This window comes from Brassica rapa, chromosome A03 (assembly GCF_000309985.2).
Source record: "Brassica rapa cultivar Chiifu-401-42 chromosome A03, CAAS_Brap_v3.01, whole genome shotgun sequence".
Taxonomy (NCBI): Eukaryota; Viridiplantae; Streptophyta; class Magnoliopsida; order Brassicales; family Brassicaceae; genus Brassica; species Brassica rapa.
Genome location: NC_024797.2, coordinates 8,689,939 through 8,712,676, shown reverse-complemented (window position 1 = coordinate 8,712,676; position 22,738 = coordinate 8,689,939). Strand labels below are relative to the sequence as shown.

Here is a 22,738-nt window from a genome sequence, read left to right as displayed (position 1 = left end):
AAAAATTTTAATTAAATAACTAAATTTTCTATTTTTTTTAATTCTAAAATGCTAAATACAAGACATGTGGAAGTTTAAAGTTTAGAAATGGTTTTAAAAACATTTGTTTTAGAACCTTTCTTTACTCTCTTTTTTATTTTCTTATTTTATTTTTAATGGTGGGATTCTAATTAAAGAACTCCAATGGAGGTAGTTTTATGACACCTTCATCGGCATAATTAAACTGAACTCTCTCCAAAAATAATTTAATATGATAACCAATAAGCAAGTGACAGCTGAGTGATGAGTTTTTCATCAGTTGGGTAAAGTCTCGATTTTTTTGGCTCTCACCTTATTTTCTTATTCTTTTTATTCAATCAGGCAAAAACCCATCTAGATGCTATACATTACTGTTGGCCTTGACATCGCAAATTTCCCTTTCAATGGTGATTTTTTCATTTTCAATCTGTAAATTCATGAAATTAAAAATTGTAGCCGAATTAAATAGTTCTGCGTCGTCCCGTGCTATGCATGTATACGTACATGAAACTCGTACGTACATGCATATGTAGATGTCACATGTCTATGCATGTACCTATGTATATGCATATATCGAAAGAGTCAAGTCAAGCTTTGTTTACGTCTTTGGACTCTTGGGTTAAACAAGATCAATAGGCGCTGTCAAAAGTAATTTTAATTAGGGTGTCGCCGTAACTACTTTCACTACCAAGTACCAACCAACTAACATTTTCTTTAATGAAATGAATACGAGTGCATATTTGTTTGTTTGTTTTCAATGTTGGATGATCTAGATAAAAGACAACAACTTGTTAATTACAATATCACAACCAACAAATTGTATATGGAATAAAACTATATGTAACCAAAATATTTACCACCGAATTCTGTTATCAGATCCATTGATAATTAAAAATCGCTTGGGAACTTAATGGACTGGAGAAAAACTACTCTGTAACCTTTAAAATTTGTTTCATTAGAAATTACAAATGTTGTTTTATGTTTTTAATATGTATATATATATATATATATATTAAATAACATCTTAGTTGTTTTAATACATTTATTAAATAATTTTTTAAGTTTTACATTTAGTTATAACTCATTAATTAACAAAATAATATATTAAATCTGAATAAAATAGAAAATCGAATAATTTTTAATTTATGTATTAGAAAATTTTAAACAACACTTATGAGACAGAAAATATAATATATAGAGAACAAAGACAAATGGCACCATATAAAACGCTATACGAGTAAAACTATACATGTTTGTTTTTCTTGGGGCCGACCGGATCAGCCTAAAGGGTTTATCAAAAAAAAAAAAAAAACTAAACATGTTTTAAAATATATGCCTAAAAGGAATTCATCATGCCTAAAGTAATGGACGTTATAAAATCATGTATGAGACTGTATGTGGAGTGTTGGATCCGGAGAAGAAAATAGAAAGGATCGAGTATGGTTATATCATGTAATACATAACATTGCCATTCTGATTATACCAATGTTAGCCATTGATTACGTTTCAAGGTTTTCATTTTTATTTGTTAATGTATCAAGAGATGTTGTTCCTTATAACTTCGAGAAATTTGATTATTTAGATTCAAATTCCTCCTTGTTTTGTGTTGTTGTATTCTTTTTCATTTGGGATTCGCGTAAATTCATATGAAGAACGCATACAAATAAGACTATTCTTAATCCAACTAACAATTCCTTATAGATGCATGTATCAACAGAAGAAGAGGAAGAAGTTGAAAAGAAGAAAAGTTAGAGAGAGGTGAGAGAGTCTTTTCTCTCCATCTTCTCTCCCCACCAACTCTCCGCTTCGACATCTCCTCTTGCCTCTCGTTCCGGTGGCCGACGGAGGGTCTCTACCCGTCGGTCGCCACCCCGTTTCGTCACCGTTTCCTAGCCTCTGCCCTCTCATGCTTCGGTCTCTTCCACTTCCTCCTTGCTTCATTTCCTCTGTTTATCGCCGGGTTGCGGCCGGACCAGGCGATTCAAACCGGTGGCTGTGGGTGTTCTCAGCTTCCCTGGAGAGATGGCGATGTCGTGGTGAGCCGGATCTGAGCTGGAGGCGTCGTCAAGCTGGTAGATCTAGGGTTTCACCTGGAGTAGATCTGGGTCAGATCTCTCCTGGAGGGTTCGCCGGAGTGGCCTTGCGTCGCTGCCTTCGCCGTTCTGGTCAGTATACTGCCTCCACTGTCTCTCCCCTGTCTCCGCTTGCGATGCTTTGGTAAGAACTTCCCCCTCTTGTTCCAAGTTGAAAAGACGGTTCGAGGCTCACCGTCGGGGACTTCTTTTTCGGTAATGGTTCCTCGACAACCACCTGGTGTTTCTTTTGGTTTCGATCTGTTTGGGATTGGGTTGGATTGGAGTTTCGTGCCGTTACTCTGCTCGTCTGACTTCCTATGATGGGTCTCTCCTCCTGTTTCGCCTGCTGTAAGGAGCTCTTGTTCCTCTGTTCTTCAAGCTTCAGAAGGAAGCTGGTCGTTGTCCTCTGCCTCTCTTGGTGTTCTGTGGCCGGAATCCCTCGTGCTCTGCTTGTGTGGTGGGACCAGAGTCCAGCCGTTTAAACCTCTGCTTCCACCTGCAAGTACTCACCTTAGCTTCATATACCGGTTTCTCTACATCGGCTAGGATTCTCAGAGTATGGCGTAGCAGTTTCTTGAGATAGCAACGTCTGGAGTGGACTTCATTTGCTTGCGATGGCCGGACCAGGGCTTGCCAATCCTGCTTCGCCTGTCCTTCTTTTGATGTCGCCTTCGGGATAGTCTGCGGCCCCTCGGACTGTTCTCCGGTTGAGATTCTCTTCTGACCCGAGTGATCTTGATGCAGGTGCCGACTTCAAGATCTTCTCTCTGGTCTCCTGTTAGCTAAATGGTTGTCTTAGGATCTATTAAACTAGCTAAGCTTTCTCGCAGCCTCATGGTTGTGACTGAGCCTTCTTAGTCTTAGTGAGTCTTTTTACTTTTTTTGTGGCTTGCTATGGTTCCATTGCTTTGTCTTGTTGACTTAGCGACTTAGATTCAATAGGATTAGATCAGTCGAAGTCCATTGTATCTCTATGCCTCATTATTAAGTTAATGAAATTCACATACTTAACAAAAAAAAAAAAATCAACAGAAGAAGAAAATTCCGTTTATTAATTTCAAGGACCATAAAGAACCCATTCATGGTAGTTCGATGTGTAAAATGCTGACCCTATACATTAAAGAGAGATTTATGTCACCCCATTGCGATCAATCTTATGGTTGCCCACATGCTTGAGATATTATAATCTGCACTCTGGTAATTGAATCCTTCGGTTATATAAAAAATGATTAATTTCTTACAAAAATATAAATACTTCACTTTTACAAGCATTCTCCATTTTTTTGCACTTTTGTTAAGTGTATAAATTTTATTTCTTCATAGATAAAAATGAAGATTTAATTTTCATATCTTACGCAAACTTTTAAGATATTAATATAGTCCTCAGATAACTTAAGGTACTTCTTTATTTTACATTTAATAAAATATGAAATAACCAAAATAATGCTGTCACCCTTTCAGCCGCAAAAAAAAAAAAAGAGCTTGTCAAACTTCAAAATGACCTCATGGCTCAGGAGTTAGAGTCTAGCTGAGCGGAGGTGCTGCTTAATGAACGGTCGGATGTATTCATGGTAGCCATCAGGGACCACCGAGTCATTGAGTGGATCTTTCAATGCTTCCTCAAACAGCTTTGGGTAAACGTTTCCATCATAGCGGCCCAGCACAGAGCCAAGATAGTGGTCCGTGTAGTCAAATGCGTCCACGAGAGCGACTGCGTTTGGTCGAAGCTGAGAGTAGAGTGACCGAAGCTGGTTGTTGGCGAGTGAGGCTTGTTCAGGAGTGATGGTGTTAGTGCTTAGAAAATCTCCAAGGTGTTTGTGAATGAGATGGAGTGCATAGATGTAGCATAGATTCTTTAGCTGGTTCTTCACTCCTTTTCCTTTGATATCTCCCTCTAGTTTGGCTATAAACCTGAAATTTAACTAGTTAGGGTTTCACTTTTTATTTACCAGGGGAAGTAGGCTTTCTTGTCATTCAAGGCATCTACATTGATTGAAATCATAATGGGAAGGTTCGAACTATGGTCCCTCTCAATTTTCACGGTGATGTTTTCAGCCACGGGACGAAGAAGCTTAGTACTTACTTGGACACAACAATCAGCTGGCAATGTGCAATACCAGCCTCAACAAGATCAGCCAATAGTTCAGAGAATCCTTGTTCTTGATTCTCAAACTTTTTTAGATTATTAGCACAAGAAACAGCCATTCTCAAAGCCCTTGCTTCAAAAGCTTCCAACACCATAGCAGGGTTTAACCAATCCTCAGCTGCATGCTCAACCAAGATACTTTAGACAAATCAAGAAAGGATGATAAATTTATGGTAAATTCCCCCAAACTCACCCTTTCTAATGCTTGAATGGCAATGCAAAAGATGTTTTGCTCTGCCCATATATGCAGTTGTTCCAGCAGGAGCCTTTCCAGAACTCAACTGTGCAACTGTCTTCATCAAAAATCTAGCAACCTGTAAGCATAACAAATTTTAATACAATCAAATCTATTTAAAATGGCTCTATAGATTATTATTCTATAAAATGAGAACAAAAACATAAGTAAACCTGTAATTGCAACACAACATTGTCTCCCTCATAAGTGCAAGCAGGAACATAAACAGCAAACAGCTCAGGAAGGCCACTGCACCACAAGTAGCCATGTCCACCACATAGCTTGCGACATTCTTCAATACCATCCTGCAACCATGAAAAAAACATCATTTTCGAAGATGATTTTTAACTTCTTTTTAATAAGTGAAAAGAGTCAAAAAAGTCAAAAGCGTACAGAGGTTGCTGAGGTAGTCATAGACTTTAATCCTGCAGTGCATGCATGAGCTTCAGGCAACGTTGCAAAATCACTAGCCTCTAGTCTTTGTGTTACATCAGTGTACAACCATTTCAACCACTCTCCTACAAACCGAAATGCATATGCAGATGCCAGCAGAGGAAACAGCCGGTTCTGCTGAGTTTTATAATCAATCACCTGCCCACATATAACATCATCAACAAGTGACTTTTATTAGGGCCGGTCCTGAACATAAGCAAGCGAAAAATATCAGCCTATTACCCCCAAAAATTTAGACTTTTAAACTTTATTAAATAAACTTTTTTTATTAAAGCTCTTACTAAATTATTTATACCTCTCAAAATGTTAGAGAGACCCTGATTTTAAGAACCGTGAACATCTTCAATCATGGTAAACAACTTTATCGTAATAGTTATCTACAGAGAGTAGAGTACCTGTGTCTCAATTCCACCATTCTGTGAGCCAAACTGCCTTCTCACTGCACTGTACCTTGTAGCTATGCAAACTGCTCTCGCCATCGCAATGGAAGCATTTGACACAATAGTCTGTCTCACAGACACCATAGTACCATACATCAGTTGCCTTGGAACATCTGATGGTACATATTTTCCCTCTCTTGTAACCTTTGACAGCCTGAGAGAAGACAAAAAATGCAGAAACATGAATCAGTTTCATTATAGAGATATGAACTATATAGTGAAATGCTTATTCACACAGGGAGAAATAGAGAGGACCTCATGAGCATTTGATCTCTAGGAATACGAAACTTATCAAACATAAGAAAACCATTGTCCATCGAGTTATATGCTCCGTTTCCAAACTTCACCCCAATATCACCAATGGTTATTCCAGGAAGAGGAGAATGATCATCCAAATTACGCAGTTGCACGATGAATCCTGAATAAAAGAGGAAATATTTAGCAAATAGAATAAAAAATAAACGAAATAAGAAACTCTTTATGGTGCTTACCATGGACACCGTGGTCTTTGCCATTGGTTATAAGACGAGCATAAACCACAGCATGAGTAGAAACCTTTCCCAAACCACCAGGCCACCACTATTTCAAACACAAAACAAAGTTAAAACACAACTGAAAGATTTTTTTTTTTTTTGTCTTCTTCTTGTTTTACTCACTTTGGATGATGTTTGAGTTGGACTGTGAAGGATAAATTGATCTGTCTGAGGATCAAAAGTAGCGGTTGTCTCAAGGCCTTGAACGTTAGAGCCATGACCAAGCTCAGTTTGAGCATAACAACCAATTATCTGCATCTTGTTGGCAAGCGGCAACCACTTTTGTTTCTGTTCCTCTGTCCCTTGTCCTTTGATTGCAGGCACAAACATTCTCTGGCCACACACTCATTTTAACAATCAACCAAACTCAAAAACTCTTGAGCATTCAAACAAACAAAGAAACTGGAGTCTTTGTGTGTGTGTTTTTTACCCAATGAAGATCCAAGAAGCCAGGTTGATCCATGAAATATTTAAATATGGTTGACTCCTCATCAGAGAGACAAAGCTCGTTGATCAACTTCCAAGCATGAGCGCTTTTTCTCAACGTGTTCTTGAACAACTCTTTCCTCGTCATTACAGCTCTATTGCTTTTGTCAAAGACCTAACATGTCAACAAGACAAAAGCTGCAAGATTCACATCTGAGTTTCACCGGGACACACACACACACACACATGATGTATGAACGAGGAGACACTAACCGGATCACTGGCAACGAGGCGGGACATCCGGTTTGAAACCTCGAAAGCGTGGTGAGAACCGGCCCAGACGATCTTCATCTCGTTGACATCGAACTCTGCTTTGTTTCTTTCATGGGCAAGGTGATCATCCCCCTCCATTTTTCGCTGCTGTTAGATTCAGACTGTGGAGAAAGAACCAGAGTTCAGAGAGAAGCCATGTAATAAGAGAATTAAAAGCTTCACTTGCGGCTTTTTAATAGCACTATCTGTTACATACCAGAAACACAGGATTGTTTCTTTGATTATTTTTAGGATAAGACAGAAACATATGTAATTAAGAAGAAAATAAAATGTTTAAAGAAAGTTCATATATTTGTCATTTTGATCCGATTTCCTCTTGACGTTCAAACTCAGAAAATAGATCAAAAATATTTTTATAACTCCTGAAAATAGTTAAGAGAAAAGAACATTTTAATTTTTGTTTGAGAAAAACACTAACAGATTTTTAAAATGTGATGATAGAAAAAGAAATCCATGGGAACTAGTAAGGGTACAGCTGTACATCGATAAGCTTTCATGTATTGGTCATTTGTAATGTTCTGAATTAAAAACGAAACTACCACCCATGCTAAACACGGTTTATAAGATTTTTTCTAATAATAAAATACAATCTAAATATTGTTAAATTTGGACCTATATAATATTTTTGTCTGCGTACAGACTTCATAGTTTATTTTTGGACCTTTTTAAGCATTACTGATTTCATTGGTTGATTATTAAATTAATGAATATTACTATTGAAACTCATTTGTATAACTTTTGGTTTACTAGACATATTGTCAATATTCTTTTTGCTTCTGGCCAGCGAACGTCTTTCTTTTTGTTGTCAACCTAGTCTTTGTTTTATTTTCCAAGAATATTTGTTTGATAATTAAAGTAGGCCTAAATTGAAGAACAATTAAGGAAGAGATAATCCTTAACGTAATCCGGCCTTGTGCGACGCATGACTCCTTTACCATAAACCGCAACGACACATGTCATCACACAATTGACTTTCAGCTAATCCATTACATCAGGTGAAAAGCTGTCAGTTTAGCAAAACTCCTGAAAACACTCAATCCCTTATTTTATTTTTAATTTATTTTAGGTTCTCCTCTCTTAAAGAGAAACCAAAAGAATGAGTAGAGGTTAGGCGAGAATCATCCATCCCCAAATTTGGAAAAAGCTTAAACTTTGATCTTAGGGTTCTTCTCGCGATTCGTCTCATAGGCGATCGGTTGTTCAGATTCATCTCCGTCTCGTCGTCGCCGGAGCCTGATCGGATCTCGAATTGTGTGGTCAGGCGAAACATGGTGGTGATATCCCTGAAGATATTCAATTCAGCTTTTCTCCGATCGCTTCCGCTCGACTTCATCAGGATTTCGATTTCGTGTAGACTTTCTTCTTGGCTTTGTCTCCGAATCCATTAGGGTTTTTCGTTGTGTGTGTGTGCTTTGAGGGTATCGGTTTGTTTGATCTCTGGATCTTTGATTGGAGGATATGTATATCGAAGAAGTGATTGAAAAGGAGGAGAGATTGGCTGAGGAGGTTGGTAACGTTGCTGATGGAGATGAGGAGATGGTGGTGAGCAGAGGGAACGTGATTGTGTTGACGACGAAGATGGCACTTGTTGGTGTGGGTGCTCGTGCTTTGTTCTATCCCACGCTCGTCTACAACGTTGTTAGGAATAAGGTTGAGGCTGAGTTTCATTGGTGGGATAGGGTCGCTCAGGTATTATAACTTTCATCGTCCTTTTGAGCTTGTCTATAGAATATAATGTATACTGTTGCGTTTGATGTTTTGGTGAAATCGTAGAAAGTTAGCTACTTTGTTTGTTGGGTCTCCTGCAGATACTCCTCCAAGTAGTTGATTGGATTATGCTAATCATTCTCTCTCTCTCTATCTCTATTGATTTTGTTGTCTCCAGTTTATATTACTGGGAGCCGTTCCGTTTCAGTCTGATGTTCCACGGCTGAAAGAGGTTGGTGTTTGTGGAGTGATCACGCTCAATGAGCCATATGAGACTTTGGTTCCCTCATCTCTCTACAAAGTCTGTAACTTTTTCTGTCTCTCTACATATACTAGTGATCTGTCATTTTTTTTCCTACTATATCACTAACCTCGTTTTGTTTTTTGTTTACTCTTATGGAAGTCTTACTGCATTGATCACCTGGTCATTGCCACGAGAGATTATTGTTTCGCACCTTCCATGGAAGCCATATCTCAAGCTGTAGATTTTATCCATAGTAAGTTTACCTTCTCATTTATCCTCTTACTTTTTGTTGATCTTTAATTCTATTTTATCTTGTTGAAGGAAATGCTTCCCTTGGGAAGACGACTTATGTTCACTGCAAAGCAGGTCGAGGCCGCAGCACAACTGTCGTCATATGCTACTTGGTTTGTGTTGCAATTATTCCCATTAAAAACTTTGCTTCATCTCTCTCTCTCTCTCTCTCTCTCTCTCTCTCTCTCTCTCTCTGATTATATTTTCGCAATGCAGGTGCAACACAAACACATGACACCTGAAGCAGCATATGATTATGTAAAGTCAATCAGGCCCAGGGTTAAACTAGCTACCACCCAATGGAAGGTAATCAACAGGGGCTCTTTACTCTGTTCTTTCTTTGTTCTTCTTCTTATTCATCCTCTGATACCTAATTGTGTTTGCAGGCCGTTCTTGAGTACTACCATGTCAAGGTGCTGAATACTCAGAGTTCCTTGCCTGATGCAACTTCAGCTTTGATCCCAAGAAATATGAAGCAGGTTTGCTCCGGGAATGTGGTTGTGTTTGATGATGGGTCGATGGTGCTAGTGACCCGCTCGGACGTAGAGGGCTATGATGAGAGGTCAATGAATGTTGCTGGGAACGAGTTATGGGCGGCAGCTGCAGATATAAGCATGGTGTACCGGGTGAAAGTGGTGGGGCAAGCTGCGTTGGCGAGGATCTCGTGCCTGTGGCTGGGATTGCGTGAGAACCATAAGCTTTCTGGGAAGAATCTTTCCATGGGAGGTATAAGCGTCGACATTTCTGTCTACTGATGAATTATGATGATGGTGAGTCTACTGGCGAGCGAGTGAATATGCCTCTTCCACTGTTTCTCCCCAGGAAAAAAGGGGTCTATAAATAAAAAGGGGTCGAAAGTAGATATAGCAGACTTGGTTTTGTTGTCTGGGTATTGTAATTAAATACTAAACATGAATTAATCTCCTTTTCAAGTATCCAAATTAGTATTATGAGTTTGTGACTTCTAGATTAATAAGATTAAACTAAAAGTTCACTTCATAGGAAAAATGAAAGAAAGGAAATAGTATCAGAGAGTGATCTCTGTCTTGATCAGAGTACATGGAGCTGATAACTACATCTCAACCATCACCATGGTTGCTGTTATTCTGGATCAAGCTCCATTGCTTGTTGCTAGATGCCATTAGCATTATCTTGAGAGGTTGATGGGGACTTTAACTCCAAATGCCCTTATGAGAAAAAAATTATTCTTCTTGTCCCTTCTCTATTCCCATTACCCCCTTTATCTTTGAATTCCCTATACTAACCTTTCTTTCTTTAATATATTTCTTTTCCACCTCATTAATTCATTTAATTTTTTAATTAAATACACCCAACCAAATGGGGTCCACAAACAACTTTAACCAATCAAATTTACCTTGGTCCACATGTCTTCATGTTCCCTCTCCTCTCTCCTCTCCTTTCTCTGCGTGAAGAGTTCTTCCTCCCCACCCTTCGGGGGTGTTAGTGGGAGTAAGATTTATATAGAGTATGTTGATTTTAAAAGTTGAAAGATTTGTTAAATTTGGAAATAGTTGTAGAGAGTTTTGTATATTGTGAAATTCTATGAAAATACATTGATATAATGATTCTAAGAATCTAAGGTATATAAGTAGTATTCTCAAAATCTTGTGTTATGAGTTAAATGGTGAAGAATACAACTCCCAATAACACCAACTTTAATAGATTTAAAGAATCATTAAAATCTAGACTTTTTGAATAACAAAAGATTGTGTATAGAATTACTAAATCATAAAACCAATAACACTAGATTTTAATGAGAATGTGAGAATGTGTAAACCAATAACACTAGATTCTATAAATTCTAACAATCATCATAAATCTAACTCCCACTAACACCCCCTTCATTGACAATTTTGAAGTTTAAACATCAGGTAATTCTTATCCGTTTTTCATGAAATTTTGTGTGAAATATCTTTTAAATGTTTGTGTAAACTATGGGTAACCTAAAAATGTAATAATTGATGAAAATTTGAGAGAGAAAAAACAAATTTGAAAATTGTGTATATGAATTTCGGGTTTGATTTATGTCCCTTTTTGATGAAATTTTTGCTGGAATACTTGTAAAAATAAGTGTATATATCGACTAGTGTAACAAAAGAAAGGTTGAATGCAAATTTTAAGAGATTTAAAAGGATTTTGTAAACTGTATTTATTGGTTTTAAGGTATATTGTATTTACATTTTGAGCCCGTTTTGATGATTTCTTCGGTGTAATTTCATTAATATGAATTATATAACATGGGTAATGTAAAATCCGAACAAAATCGGACTAAAAAGTTGATTAATTAGTGCAAAGATAATTTCTGGGTACTATGTTTACAAATATTAATAGTATTACTGGTTTTACTATGTATATAGTATTGAAAAAATAGTATTAGTAAGAATGTACAGCGTGGGAATTAAATTTAAACTTCTTAATAGTGCTAATTCTAATTATAATTCATTTTATTTCAGGAAAATGCAAAATCCACATTGTACAATCATTTGTTTTGATTATGGAGGATATTATATTAAAGATATGGCTGAAATGAAATGGATTTCGGGAGAATTGTAGAAGTGTTCTACATGTGGAGTTCAACAAAACGGATGATGACACTGATTTCTATCTCAGTCTATCGGATAGAGAGGCTACTGAAAGAGGGGCTACTGATAGAGAAGCCACTGATAGAGAGGCTACTGAAAGAGGAGCTACCGATAGAGAGGCTAATGATACAGAAGCTATTGAGATTTTGAAATATTTATTAATTTATAGAGATATTAATTTACAAAGGTTTTCTTATTTAAATTTATTATTTTAAGATATATTTATTCTAAGATAAGAAAAATATTTCATTTTACTATATAGATATTAATTGTTATTTTTGAAATTTGACATTTATATTAATTTTATTATATTATTTGGTGTATGTAATATATATTGCATAAAACTTAAATGTGGGTTTGTATATAATATTACTAGTATTATTATGTGTAATTCAGACTACTAGGATTACTGAGTTTATTATGTGTAATTCGGATTACTAGAATTATTGGCTTTTATTGTGTATAATTTTAAAACACCTATATATTGCAAGTAGTACGTATATTTAACATATAGAACACATATATTATCTGTTAATAGACTATGTATATAGTAAATAAGACTATTGAAACTATTTAGATAATTATTTTCTATAGTTGTAGGAATATTTATCATTTTCTCAAAATGATTCTTTAACTTTCGTGGTTGTTGTGTGAATGTAAAAGACTATAGTAATAAGAATCTATTAAAATACTTATTTCTTGTAGACTGTTTATATATATACTCTTCTTTAATGATATTCATTGTATAAAATCATTGGTTTTACTAAAAAATATTTCATTTGGACATGGTTTTACTAATAAAACTTAAAATTTACCAAAATATTACTATGTGTAAGATAGTATTACTACTACCTTGAAGATTACTAAGAATTACTAAGTGTAATTAAATTATTAAATTTAGATATATATCAGCTGCACTTTTTACATGAATATTTTTTAAAATGCTACACATACACGTTTTACATGAGTACTTTTTATATTATTATTTTAACATGAGCAAAACAAAAAGAATTTTATGAAATATAAAAGGTTTGTAAAATAAAAAGGTAAATGTTTTAAAACTTTTTAAATATTTATAAATGATGGAAAGTGGAATGTGATATATTACCACAACTTATTATTTACTGACAAACAAAATGTGTTTGTAGAAGAAATACTTAATAAACTTTTCGGACATAATAAACTTAATGAAATTAGTTATTCTAACATGTCTTTTGCAACAGATACATACAAGTTTTAAACATTCAAGTTTTAACTACCTCGAAGAAAAAAAGTTCAAAACAATAAAACATACTCCTACTCGTTTTCTTTTGTCAATCTTTCTTTTCTTGATTTTTATTTTCTCTCTTCAGGCTCTTTCCTAGACCTTGAACTCGAGAATAATTTACCGCTGGTTAGGTCTGTTCCCAAGAATGATTCAACTTAAAAGTGAAATTGGAGCAGTGTTTCCCTCTGTTGAAGCTGTTTAGACAGAGCCACACAATAATGATTGAATGGAAAACTTTCGAGAAACACAGAAACATATATAAGACGTACCTTCTCTTCGGTATCATCCAAACGTTGGGTCAGTCTAGCAGCGATCTCTTCTGTCTCTGGAGGAGAATACTTCAAGTGGTAGATCTTTCCCGTGACAGGATCCAATCTACGCCCAACAACTCTTTCAACTAGGATATCTTCAGGTACCTGTCCCAAAAAGCATAGCAGGCGTAAATCAAATGATCCCATCTCCATTCACTGGATAAAAGATTCAAACCAATGAGATAGAATCTAGTTAAACCATTTTCACAAAACAAATATAGTTAATTGACCTAGTCCATTATCAGTAGCTATATCGCTTTGAACTAACAAACATAACTCTAATCTAGCAACTTGTAGAAGATGCGAGATAAAGAAAAATTGGATTCTCCCCTGATTTTCTTGCAAATGCATTACGCCATGAACGCTGATTCCGAGAAGGAGATAGTGGACACCGACTCTAATAAGACTTTTGTTCTAGACAAGCCCACCACCGCCAGGGATGATTTCCTCTCCGCAGCTCGGAGTCTCGTCAATCAAGGCCAGCCATCTCAGGCTCTCCAAGCGGTACTCTGCGTTTCCCTCTTCCATTTCCCTCTCTCCAGACAGAGATTTCAAACCTCAACTTCTATTTTGTCGGTACAAACATCCCTTAACAACTAATATATAATTTATAGCATTAATGAGTAATTAGCACAATAACTATTGACACAAAACAAGCATCCCCAGAAAGTCATATGAATCAGATCATAAACCAAAGAGATAAGAGTGTTATATGAATACCTTTTCTTCAGACTTCAGGTAAGAGGGTGTAGTGAAACTCGTGCACCACCCACTCTGATTTGGTTTTCTCAGAAGAGCTGCTGATTTCCCCCCGACAAGTGTTCCCACTGTGATCCTTGATGTTCTGTCGATTGTCGTTGTTTTCTCTACAAGACAAGTACAAACAAGATTTCTCGATTTGATTTTATATCTGACTGGATATATATAGACTTTAAATCAAGAATAAATGAGAATTTTTTCAGAATTTTGGACAAAAAAATAGAAACTCACAGCACAAATCGCAAGGTTCTAAGCTGCATATTTTGATCTCTCTGATGATTTCGTCGACTTTCTCAGAATTTTGTGACGGACATATTAATCCAGGAGCTGGACGGACAGAATCCAAACCATGACTTCTCCTCCATCTTTCTTTCTCTGAGTAAAAGTCGAAGAATTCAGTGAAGAGTTTCACCCTTTTTCTGTCGCTCTCTTATTTTTTTTTTTCTCTATTTTACGAGAGAGAAGAGAGACATGGTTTGGGGGAGATAATCGGGTTAGATCCAATTTGTTTTGGGTGGGCGGGTAAATTAGAAGTTGGGTTTGTGAATATTCTAATTCATTAAGGGTATTAGAGTCTTTACTCATCCTGGACCCACGTTCTTTACTTAAAAATAAATAAATACTATATGATATTTTAATACGGGGAGAAAGGAGAATTTTTTAAGAGAGGAAGGGGCATATGGAGTTAATGTCCGGACCGGTGATGAAGCTGCTGTGTTCAGGAGAAAGGTGCCGGCGCTGGGTATAGCATTTTTCTCCTTGAAGCAAAATGCAACTTAGGTTCAGAAGACTGAGCTATTTCTGGTTGGGTACTTGTTATACATGGAGCTCTTGCTGGTTATGGGACATTATCATTGTTCTCAAGAGGCAGTTTATTTTCTGTGTCAGGAGGTGAATTAAGTCGCTTCCTCTTTTTAATACCATTTTTTCTCTTACGAATTTTCGAGCTGCATAAATCATGGTGTAGCTCGAAATAATAAGATGATGCTGAATCATAGCTTTAGAGTAGAGTTTTGACCCAAAAAAAGCTTTAGAGTAGAGACAGTCTCTACTGTAGAGTTAGGAGCTTGAAACTTGACCTAAAATAGGAGAAAAGGGATTCTATGGTGCTTCTCTAAATCATCACTTATAAGTTCCTGGTATATATAATTACAAAAATAAATTATTTTCTGAACCTGCTTATAAGTTTTGCGTGCATATCAAGTTTCCTACCAACCTCAGATATATATTTCTGTATTGGGTTTTAGGGAGACATCAACTTCCGGGTGATATCTCTCCGACAGCTGAGATGGGTTATCTTGTTACTCATAATATCATAAGAAAACATAAAGTTATCTAGTTCCTTAAACAACAACGTACCCGAAAGCTCTAAGAAAAAAGAAGTCATGTGATGACGTCAAACGAAGTTTCGCTCCCTGCAAATACATCAATAAGCATGAAATAATTGAATACACATAGAGTTTGAAAATGAAAGATTCATCATTACAAAGCTTGATTCTTGTTAGTGCCTACCTCATGGCTTCCATATTTCATTTAGCAAATTGGGCAAGAAAATTTCTTCACAGTTGCATTTTGAAGTAAATAGATGAAAAATTTCCCAGAAGAAAAGACACCAAGAGACAACAGGTTTTTGAAGCGAAATAACCGGTTAATGTCTAACCTTCAAAGTTCAGTACATTGTTGTTACGATCCATAAATTTGAAAATCATTGTCCCACCTGAACTGTTCCTAAGCAAATATAAGTGTGCCATGAGAAGTGAATGAATATCTCAAACAGATTTTAAATGTATAAGCTCTTAGAATTTTTTTTGATTAGCATAACTTCTGAAAACATAGAATAATGTTAAAACTAATTAATATCAAAGAAGAGATGCATGCTTCTTTTTCTTCTTCGCTTGGATTTTGTAGGTCAAACACCTTGGAAGGAAATATCGTTACACAACAAAAAAACAAATTAATATTTATAATTAACAGAAAAAAGAGAAAAACCTGTGGATACAACAAACACACTTCTGTAGTTAAACTCTTTTCGGTTTAGTAAAATGGAATTACCTAATTACATTCATAAAACGAAGAACAAATGTTAACATTTAGCATAGTTCAATTGTAGTGTGGTTCTACGCTAGGTTAGGTAGTAGCAAAAAAGAGTGAGAAAATGCATACGTTGTCTTGTGAGCGAGCCTCGAGAGTGTTGTTGTATAGCATAACAGTTTTGCAATACATCTTAAGTTTTTCTATATTATCCGGTTAGTGTTAGAATTTGAGAGTAAAGAAGATAAAAATGGTGATAATGAGAGAATGTATGTTTACCACCTTTCCAAGCCCGTCGTACCATTCGAGCACACTTGTGTGATTTGAAAATAATGACATATTTGAAACCCTAAATACGTATGTGGATCTTTAATTACTTTCAAAATGTATATTATATTAATCCGACCTAATATAAAATCTAATAGAATCACCTAACATAAAGTTTGGTCTGAACCCAAGTTTCAAAATTTTAAATTTTTGTTTTTGGTAAAATATTACTCCATCTATTTTAAATCGCAGGTAGTTTTAATTAAAAGCATCAATATTAAAAAAGTGGTTCTTGTTAAAAAATATCATTAATATATAACTTCAATCAAATATAAAATAATCATATATAATCTAATTAGTCACACAATATTCAATAAATATAAAAATTGCAGTGAATTGTTAAAACTACTTATATTGCGAACAAATTTATTTGGTAAAACTACTTATATTATAAAATAAAGGGAGTTGATTCAAAAGTTTAGATTTGGAGACTCTAAATGGTTATATTGTGTATATATAGAAAAAGTAAAATGTAAGAAATTACCCAAAAAAATTAAATGTATGCAAAATTGAGCTCTGATTTTGGTTTTGAAATACAAAAAGCTTATTTATATCTTCTGATCAAGTGGTTTAAAATTTTGGTTTTGTGAATAACTATTTCTTACTCCCTCTGTTTTTACTGTAGTTAGTTTTTTTTGGTTAAAAACACTAATATTAAAAAAGTTGTTACTTTTTTAAAAGTAGCATTTAATTAATAAGTTCAACCAATTATAAAAAGTTTATTGTATTTAACTGGTCATACAATATCCAATAAATAAAAAGTGCATTGAAATATGTAAACTATTTTTTTTTTTTGTAAAAATATAAAAACTACTTGTATTATGAAACAAATTATTTTTGCTAAAACTACCAAAATATGAAACACAGGGAGTATTATCTTAGCTGTGATTGTTGTTGAAACATGAAGTTTTAAGTTTTACTTTGTGTGCAATCGCAAGTCATTCAAGGCATCAATGTTATAGGAAGAAATAATTATTGGAACACTTGTTTGCTTTGAAGTGTGTGCTTTTATGCAAGTTTGTTAAAGGATAGCCTGTGTTTTTCTGCAACATAGCCGGAACAAACATTAAGTGCAGCCTACTAGCCACCTAACACGTTTGACAACTGAATTAAAAGTATGATTAGTAAGGGACACAGAATTAAAAGTATGATTAGTAAGGGACACAGGTCCAATCAATATCGATGACGAAACAAACAAATGGAAAACCCATCCATAGCACGCAGTCACTATAGAAGTTAGATATTCAGCACGGTCATTTAATTACATTAAAATCATAGACGAAGCACGCGTATATAAACTAAGCATAGGGCCATAGGCTAACAACAAGTTTATAAAACTGAGCACACATAATCAGAACTAAGAGATGGCTGCAGCGAAGCAAGTGATGCCCAGCGAGGAGCCGCTCAGCCCGTTTTCACGGCTATTCAGTATGCCCGGTCAGGACTGCTTCAACATCATAACCATTGGATGCAAAACTGAGGGCAATGTACACGCCATTGTTGAAGGTTTAAAGAACACTTTGATCAACCATCCACGTTTTTCTAGCATCCTGGTAATTAATAATTGATTCAGCCATACATTTGTATGGAAAAGCTGTATTCTTTCAGAGATCCACATCAAGTGAATATCTCACCTAATAGATCTCACATTAATTATTTTAATAATTAAAATTTTAAATTAAAATAGAGCGAACAAACAAGGAAACAACACATGTGACAAAAGTATATAAATTCTTTTTGTTGGGTTTTTCATACGAGAATATGTTGAATGAGCATATGTTATTTTCTTTCTTGTAAAATGATTTCAATTGTTACTACTTTATAATCAATGTTTAAAATGATAAGAGTGAACTATACAAAGATAAATTTGTAAAATGATCCAAATTCTTAACATGATATGAAACACTTCTTTTTTACTAAAGTACTTTGTGAAAAGAATCAGATGGAGTATTTTGTGCCACTTGGAACAATTTGCTTATATGTGCTTCTGTAGGAGACTGGTCTTGGAGAGCATAAAGTAAAAGCTAAGTGGATTCCTACAACAGTAAAAGTGGAAGATCATGTAATTGTTCCAGATATAGACCCCAACATTGAAAATCCTGATCAGTTTCTAGAGGATTATACAACAAATATGGCACTTTCTCCAATGGATAAGTCAAAACCTTTATGGGAGTTTCACTTACTGCAACTGAAGACATCATATGCTGGATCTGTAGCTGTGGCTAGGTTTCACCATTCTTTAGGTGATGGAATGTCTCTTATGTCTCTTTTACTCGCTTGTACTCGAAAAACATGCGATCTCGAGGCATTGCCTACTTTCGTAGTCCCAAAGAAAAGCAAAGCGAGCCCCATTTGCTGGTCCTTAATTGCTTGGTTTTGGTTCATAGTAAGGTTGTTGTTCCACACTTGTGTTGAAGTTTTCAAGTCTATGGTTATTGTATGCTTCGCTAGAGACAACGTAACACCTCTTAAGGGTAAACCAGGTGCTACAATTAGCGTTAATAAGTTTATTCATCGAATTTTTAGTTTGGATGATGTGAAAGTGGTGAAGAATGCGATGAATATGGTACGTTTCATAAATATTTTTATATTAGTTTATTCATCGAATTATCACTTCATCGTCTCCCTTTTCCCCTTAAGTAGACGGTGAATGATGTTCTTCTTGGAGTCGTGCAAGCGGGTCTTTCACGATATTTGAGTCAAAAATTTGGTAAATCACTATATTTTCTTCCCTATATTTTTTGCATTTTTAGTTAATATTTTATACATCGAATGAACTTCAGAAATTTAACAGATTTGAATAATAAAACTTCAAAGTCAAGAAAGGACCTAGAGAAAAACAATATCTACGGTGTTGTGTTTTTCAACTTACGGCCAAACAGAAATATTGAGGTATAAATAATCATCTTAATGTTTCTTAATCTTATATTAAATACATTATATAGTATATATAAACACATGCAGGATTTGGCTAAGATGATGGAGAAAGGTTCAAAATCAAGATGGGGAAACTCAGGGCCTGACTGGTTCAAACGCAGCGGTTGCGGTTGCGGTTGCGGGCGTTTGCTGATGCGGGTGGTTGCGGGTTTTAGCTGTTTTAAGAGATTTGTACGACTGGTTCTGCGGTTAGAAATTGGTGCGTTTGCGGGATACTTATGACTGGTTAACTACCAAATACAACAGCGGTTAAATAATAAATTAACAATATTTACATTTTATATAATTATAAAAATATCAAAAATCATAATATTATAATAAATATGTAAATTATATTTTCAAAGTTATAGTTTTAAATTTTTAAAATTATAGAAAATATTTTTATTTTAAAATTTTATAATATTAATTAAAATATAATAGATATATTTTAGTATTTTTATAATTCCATTTTAAAAAATTTATTGAATATTTTTATTTTTGTATTTATATGGTTTTTAAAAAAAAGAAAAAAAAATTATCCTCCCGCAACCGCCCGCAACCGCAAACGCTAGCTGGAACCAGCTTTTGAATTTAAGAGGTTCGGAGCGGTTTGAAGCGATTTGTAGCGGTTTATATGATTGTTTCGAAACGCTGTCAACCGCTACCAACCGCAAAAGCTGCGTTTGCGGGTGGTAGCGGGGAAACCAATCAAGCTCTCAATCGGCTATGTTTTGTTCCCTCTATGGATAAGGTTAGAAGAGGATACACTGGAATACATCCGACGAGCCAAAATTACAATGGACAGGAAGAAACTTTCTCTTGAACCTATATTTTCTTTTGCATTACTCAAGTTCACTATGAAAGTTTTCGGGCTAAAGGTGAGACAAAGAAAAAATCAAACAATAATCTCATTTATATTACATTTGTCTATAACTGATGGGCGTATTTGGATGTGTCGGTGTGGAAAATCAGGCACTGAAGAATCTGGTAAACAGTATTTTTAGTCGCACGTCAGTAATATTTACAAATGTCGTCGGTCCAGATGAAGAAATCAGCTTTTTCGACCATGAGATATCTTACATTGCAGCAAGTTCATGTGGTGTGCCACAGGTACTATGCACCATATAAAAAATATCACCAAGAATCATATTGATTAAAATATGTAATTTTATTGTGTAGAAAACTAATACTTTGTTGTTGTTGAAAAGGGACTGACAATACATATACAAAGCTATGTAAAGAAGGTTATCATCAATCTAGCTGTTGATCTCAATGTGGTCCCTGATCCTCATCACCTATGTGATCTCATCATCGACTCTCTCAACTCCATGAAGTCGGCCGTTGTGGAAATGGGTTCTTACAAATTGGATGTTTAAGTAATGTTTTTTTTTCTTTTGACGACAATAGCTAAGATATATATATTCTTCCTGCCACATAACCAGAAACAAATTATATGGACTACGGGGTCACTGCGTCCGAGGATAACACGTACTCCATAATGAAATTTTAATATGTATGAGAACAGTAAGAAATCTAGTATTCTCTTTGTAGAATGGAAATAATATTTTTGTTTTGAAATTGTTCCTTAATTACGAAACACGTCTTTGACCGATCTATCTAGTTGTCGGGTCGGAAACAATGTGCTAGTTAATTTTGGTTTCCTTTTAAAAAATAAAAATAATTTTGGTTCCTTTTCTTACGCGTAATTTCTAGAACTAGGGTCAGACGTAATATCTATACTAGTAGCATCCATCTACTTCTCTCCATTACACGTTTGGCCACCTGATTTGAAACACCCCACTAAATTAAATCAAATACTGAATCCAAAGACTGGAGTATATTATAGATATATTAGTTTAAAAAAAATACTATTATGAATAACAAAATTTTACAACTTTTAGTATTTTTTGTTGTATATATTCATAATTTAATGTAAATATAAAGTTGAAGTGGAAAATATTTAGTTATATATTTTCAGCGTGTCGTCGTTTAAGAACACTCAACACAGATTTGCCGGGAAGAGAGCGTGAGGTTGAGTTTCAAAGGATAGAATAGTCTATTCGCATTCAACTATATATACAAGTTTCTCCTCGTGAGACCCGAAAACCGCGTAAACTAAGAAAAAGACATGCGTCGATCGGCGAGCGCCTCCATAGTTTCCGACCAACTATCAGCGAAAGCTCCGTCGCCATCACCGTCTCCGCCGCGAATCCAAAGCGACACAGACTCGGAGGATGTACAGCTTCTTCTGCCTAGGTACGACCCAAACTCTTACCCAGGGAAGAAGGACAAGACGCGACTCAGATCCGCGGAAAACGCTATCCATTTCATCCCTCTCATTCTCATCATCTGCGCCCTAATACTTTGGTTGGTTTCGAATCCAGGTAAACCATTTTAACCGATTCCGACAAGATATATATATCCTCTGTTGTGTCTGTTCGATTTGGGATGTTTATTATTTATTATTATTATTATTTTTTTATTTGTGATGTTTATGTTTTGATAAAGACTTTGTGTTTCTGTTTGTTGATATGTTTACAGTAGTAGCAATGATCAAACGGTAAACATGGTGGTAGAGAGAGTGTTTGATAACTTAATGGGCAAGCCTTCAACGATTTTGCATTTGTATTATTTCTTTTTTCTTAAGATATTTTTGTTAGTGCCTTTCTTCTGAGGTTGTTCATACAGACAGAGATCAATGCCTCAACAGAAAGACACTAACAAAAATATCTCTCTGACGTATGCTTTTTGTTAGTGTCTTTCTTTTGAAGTTACATTTTTATTGTTCTACTTTTACATAATCTCACTATACAGAAATTTAAATGCCTAAGAAACTCAGTTCTTTTTAAAAGCATTCCATGTATTTAGTATAAAGACTTAACCATAGGCCCGTACTAGAGACTGTATCGGTCACATTTGAGATATATTCGTTGTGTAACAAACACTCAAGTGGTAGTAATACAAAGTTTATATATCATTATTACTCTCAGACCTCCCAAACAAAAAAAAAAGGGTAATCTCAATATGGTATCAACAACTAAAAAACCTTTTGAGACATATTGAGACTCTTTTCGATCTAGAAATCTAATGTTAGGATGATGAAGCAGCAACATATTTGCCCACATACCCAAAACCAACAACGAAGAAACCCATTGACTGGAACAGAAGGTACAGAAACAGTGTCCTCTTCCCGTAGATGATGTCGTAGCATCCGCAGAATAACAGGTACACTCCAACCAATAGCTCCATCAAATGCACCCTGCAACCAATGATAACAATCCCTTTACTAATCGCAAACTTCGGTTAAGGCCCAGTGTGAAACGTTTATAGTTTACCTATCTCTGAATCTGACGTGATGTTCTTCAGGTGCTTGTGCAATCAGCTTCGTCTTGAGACCGTCACCTAACTTCTCTGTCACAACCCATTCTTGTACTCTCCCTGTTTCAAACAACCCCATGACAAGAGCCTTTGTTCTAACCAGTGACATTGCGTTCTCAAACAGAACCCAAAACGCCAAAAGATGGATTGATCTGTCAACCAAAAATGTAAAAAACATAAGAAAGACATCAAATGATTAACATGAGCTTTAAGAGAGGAGAGAGAGAGAGAGAGAGAGAGAGAGA

At 35.3% G+C, this 22,738-nt stretch overlaps 5 protein-coding genes and 1 long non-coding RNA gene across 7 annotated transcripts; 3 read left to right on the top strand and 3 right to left on the bottom strand.

Annotated features, from left to right (window-relative positions):
- Positions 1-2,863: 2,863 nt before the first annotated feature.
- On the bottom strand, positions 2,864-7,299 carry LOC103857580 (putative peroxisomal acyl-coenzyme A oxidase 1.2). Its single transcript, XM_009134789.3, has 11 exons — positions 6,600-7,299; positions 6,331-6,501; positions 6,024-6,233; positions 5,859-5,946; positions 5,623-5,785; positions 5,323-5,521; positions 4,868-5,065; positions 4,648-4,779; positions 4,433-4,553; positions 4,177-4,357; positions 2,864-4,004 (listed from the first exon to the last, which is right to left on the bottom strand). The coding sequence occupies exons 1-11, from the start codon at positions 6,735-6,737 to the stop codon at positions 3,611-3,613; spliced, it is 1,995 nt and encodes a 664-aa protein (XP_009133037.1). The 5' UTR covers positions 6,738-7,299; the 3' UTR covers positions 2,864-3,610.
- Positions 7,300-7,718: 419 nt separating this feature from the next.
- On the top strand, positions 7,719-9,868 carry LOC103857579 (putative dual specificity protein phosphatase DSP8). 2 transcript variants are annotated; one of them, XM_009134788.3, is made up of 7 exons: positions 7,724-8,009; positions 8,101-8,348; positions 8,545-8,667; positions 8,770-8,863; positions 8,932-9,014; positions 9,118-9,207; positions 9,288-9,868. In XM_009134788.3, exons 2-7 carry the CDS (start codon positions 8,118-8,120, stop codon positions 9,654-9,656), a joined length of 990 nt encoding a protein of 329 aa, XP_009133036.1. In that variant the 5' UTR covers positions 7,724-8,009; positions 8,101-8,117; the 3' UTR covers positions 9,657-9,868. The 2 variants fall into 2 exon arrangements, with proteins under 2 accessions (XP_018513579.1, XP_009133036.1); XM_018658063.2 differs by having other exon boundaries at positions 7,719-8,348.
- Positions 9,869-12,658: 2,790 nt separating this feature from the next.
- LOC103857578 lies at positions 12,659-14,330 on the bottom strand. Its single transcript, XR_631025.3, has 4 exons — positions 14,073-14,330; positions 13,803-13,948; positions 13,041-13,678; positions 12,659-12,965 (listed from the first exon to the last, which is right to left on the bottom strand). It is a non-coding gene; the product is annotated as an uncharacterized LOC103857578 (long non-coding RNA).
- Positions 14,331-14,528: 198 nt separating this feature from the next.
- LOC103857577 (O-acyltransferase WSD1) lies at positions 14,529-21,966 on the top strand. The gene is made up of 9 exons (XM_009134786.3): positions 14,529-17,752; positions 18,193-18,765; positions 18,843-18,909; positions 18,994-19,091; positions 19,164-19,210; positions 19,831-19,993; positions 20,088-20,225; positions 20,324-21,499; positions 21,657-21,966. Exons 1-8 carry the CDS (start codon positions 17,564-17,566, stop codon positions 20,489-20,491), a joined length of 1,443 nt encoding a protein of 480 aa, XP_009133034.1. The 5' UTR covers positions 14,529-17,563; the 3' UTR covers positions 20,492-21,499; positions 21,657-21,966.
- On the top strand, positions 21,199-22,243 carry LOC103857576. The gene is made up of 2 exons (XM_009134784.3): positions 21,199-21,499; positions 21,657-22,243. Exons 1-2 carry the CDS (start codon positions 21,244-21,246, stop codon positions 21,677-21,679), a joined length of 279 nt encoding a protein of 92 aa, XP_009133032.1. The 5' UTR covers positions 21,199-21,243; the 3' UTR covers positions 21,680-22,243.
- Positions 22,008-22,709, bottom strand: LOC103857575 (glucomannan 4-beta-mannosyltransferase 7). Its single transcript, XM_033286994.1, has 2 exons — positions 22,451-22,709; positions 22,008-22,374 (listed from the first exon to the last, which is right to left on the bottom strand). Exons 1-2 carry the CDS (start codon positions 22,669-22,671, stop codon positions 22,206-22,208), a joined length of 390 nt encoding a protein of 129 aa, XP_033142885.1. The 5' UTR covers positions 22,672-22,709; the 3' UTR covers positions 22,008-22,205.
- Positions 22,710-22,738: the final 29 nt, after the last annotated feature.

What these genes read in the sequence shown, in the direction of transcription:
- LOC103857576 (XM_009134784.3), top strand. Translation starts at nt 21,244, where the DNA reads ATGCGTCGATCGGCGAGCGCCTCCATAGTTTCCGACCAACTATCAGCG. An exon ending in TTGGTTGGTTTCGAATCCAG is followed by an intron (nt 21,500 to 21,656) that starts GTAAACCATTTT and finishes ATATGTTTACAG; the next exon opens with TAGTAGCAATGATCAAACGG.
- LOC103857577 (XM_009134786.3), top strand. Translation starts at nt 17,564, where the DNA reads ATGGCTGCAGCGAAGCAAGTGATGCCCAGCGAGGAGCCGCTCAGCCCG. An exon ending in GGCCAAACAGAAATATTGAG is followed by an intron (nt 19,092 to 19,163) that starts GTATAAATAATC and finishes AAACACATGCAG; the next exon opens with GATTTGGCTAAGATGATGGA. An exon ending in TCAAAATCAAGATGGGGAAA is followed by an intron (nt 19,211 to 19,830) that starts CTCAGGGCCTGA and finishes ACCAATCAAGCT; the next exon opens with CTCAATCGGCTATGTTTTGT.
- LOC103857579 (XM_018658063.2), top strand. Translation starts at nt 8,118, where the DNA reads ATGTATATCGAAGAAGTGATTGAAAAGGAGGAGAGATTGGCTGAGGAG. An exon ending in GGTGGGATAGGGTCGCTCAG is followed by an intron (nt 8,349 to 8,544) that starts GTATTATAACTT and finishes TGTTGTCTCCAG; the next exon opens with TTTATATTACTGGGAGCCGT. An exon ending in TTCCCTCATCTCTCTACAAA is followed by an intron (nt 8,668 to 8,769) that starts GTCTGTAACTTT and finishes CTCTTATGGAAG; the next exon opens with TCTTACTGCATTGATCACCT.
- LOC103857575 (XM_033286994.1), bottom strand. Translation starts at nt 22,671, where the DNA reads ATGTTTTTTACATTTTTGGTTGACAGATCAATCCATCTTTTGGCGTTT. An exon ending in CACGTCAGATTCAGAGATAG is followed by an intron (nt 22,375 to 22,450) that starts GTAAACTATAAA and finishes CATTGGTTGCAG; the next exon opens with GGTGCATTTGATGGAGCTAT.
- LOC103857580 (XM_009134789.3), bottom strand. Translation starts at nt 6,737, where the DNA reads ATGGAGGGGGATGATCACCTTGCCCATGAAAGAAACAAAGCAGAGTTC. An exon ending in AGAGATCAAATGCTCATGAG is followed by an intron (nt 5,522 to 5,622) that starts GTCCTCTCTATT and finishes GTCTTCTCTCAG; the next exon opens with GCTGTCAAAGGTTACAAGAG. An exon ending in ATGTTGTGTTGCAATTACAG is followed by an intron (nt 4,554 to 4,647) that starts GTTTACTTATGT and finishes TTATGCTTACAG; the next exon opens with GTTGCTAGATTTTTGATGAA.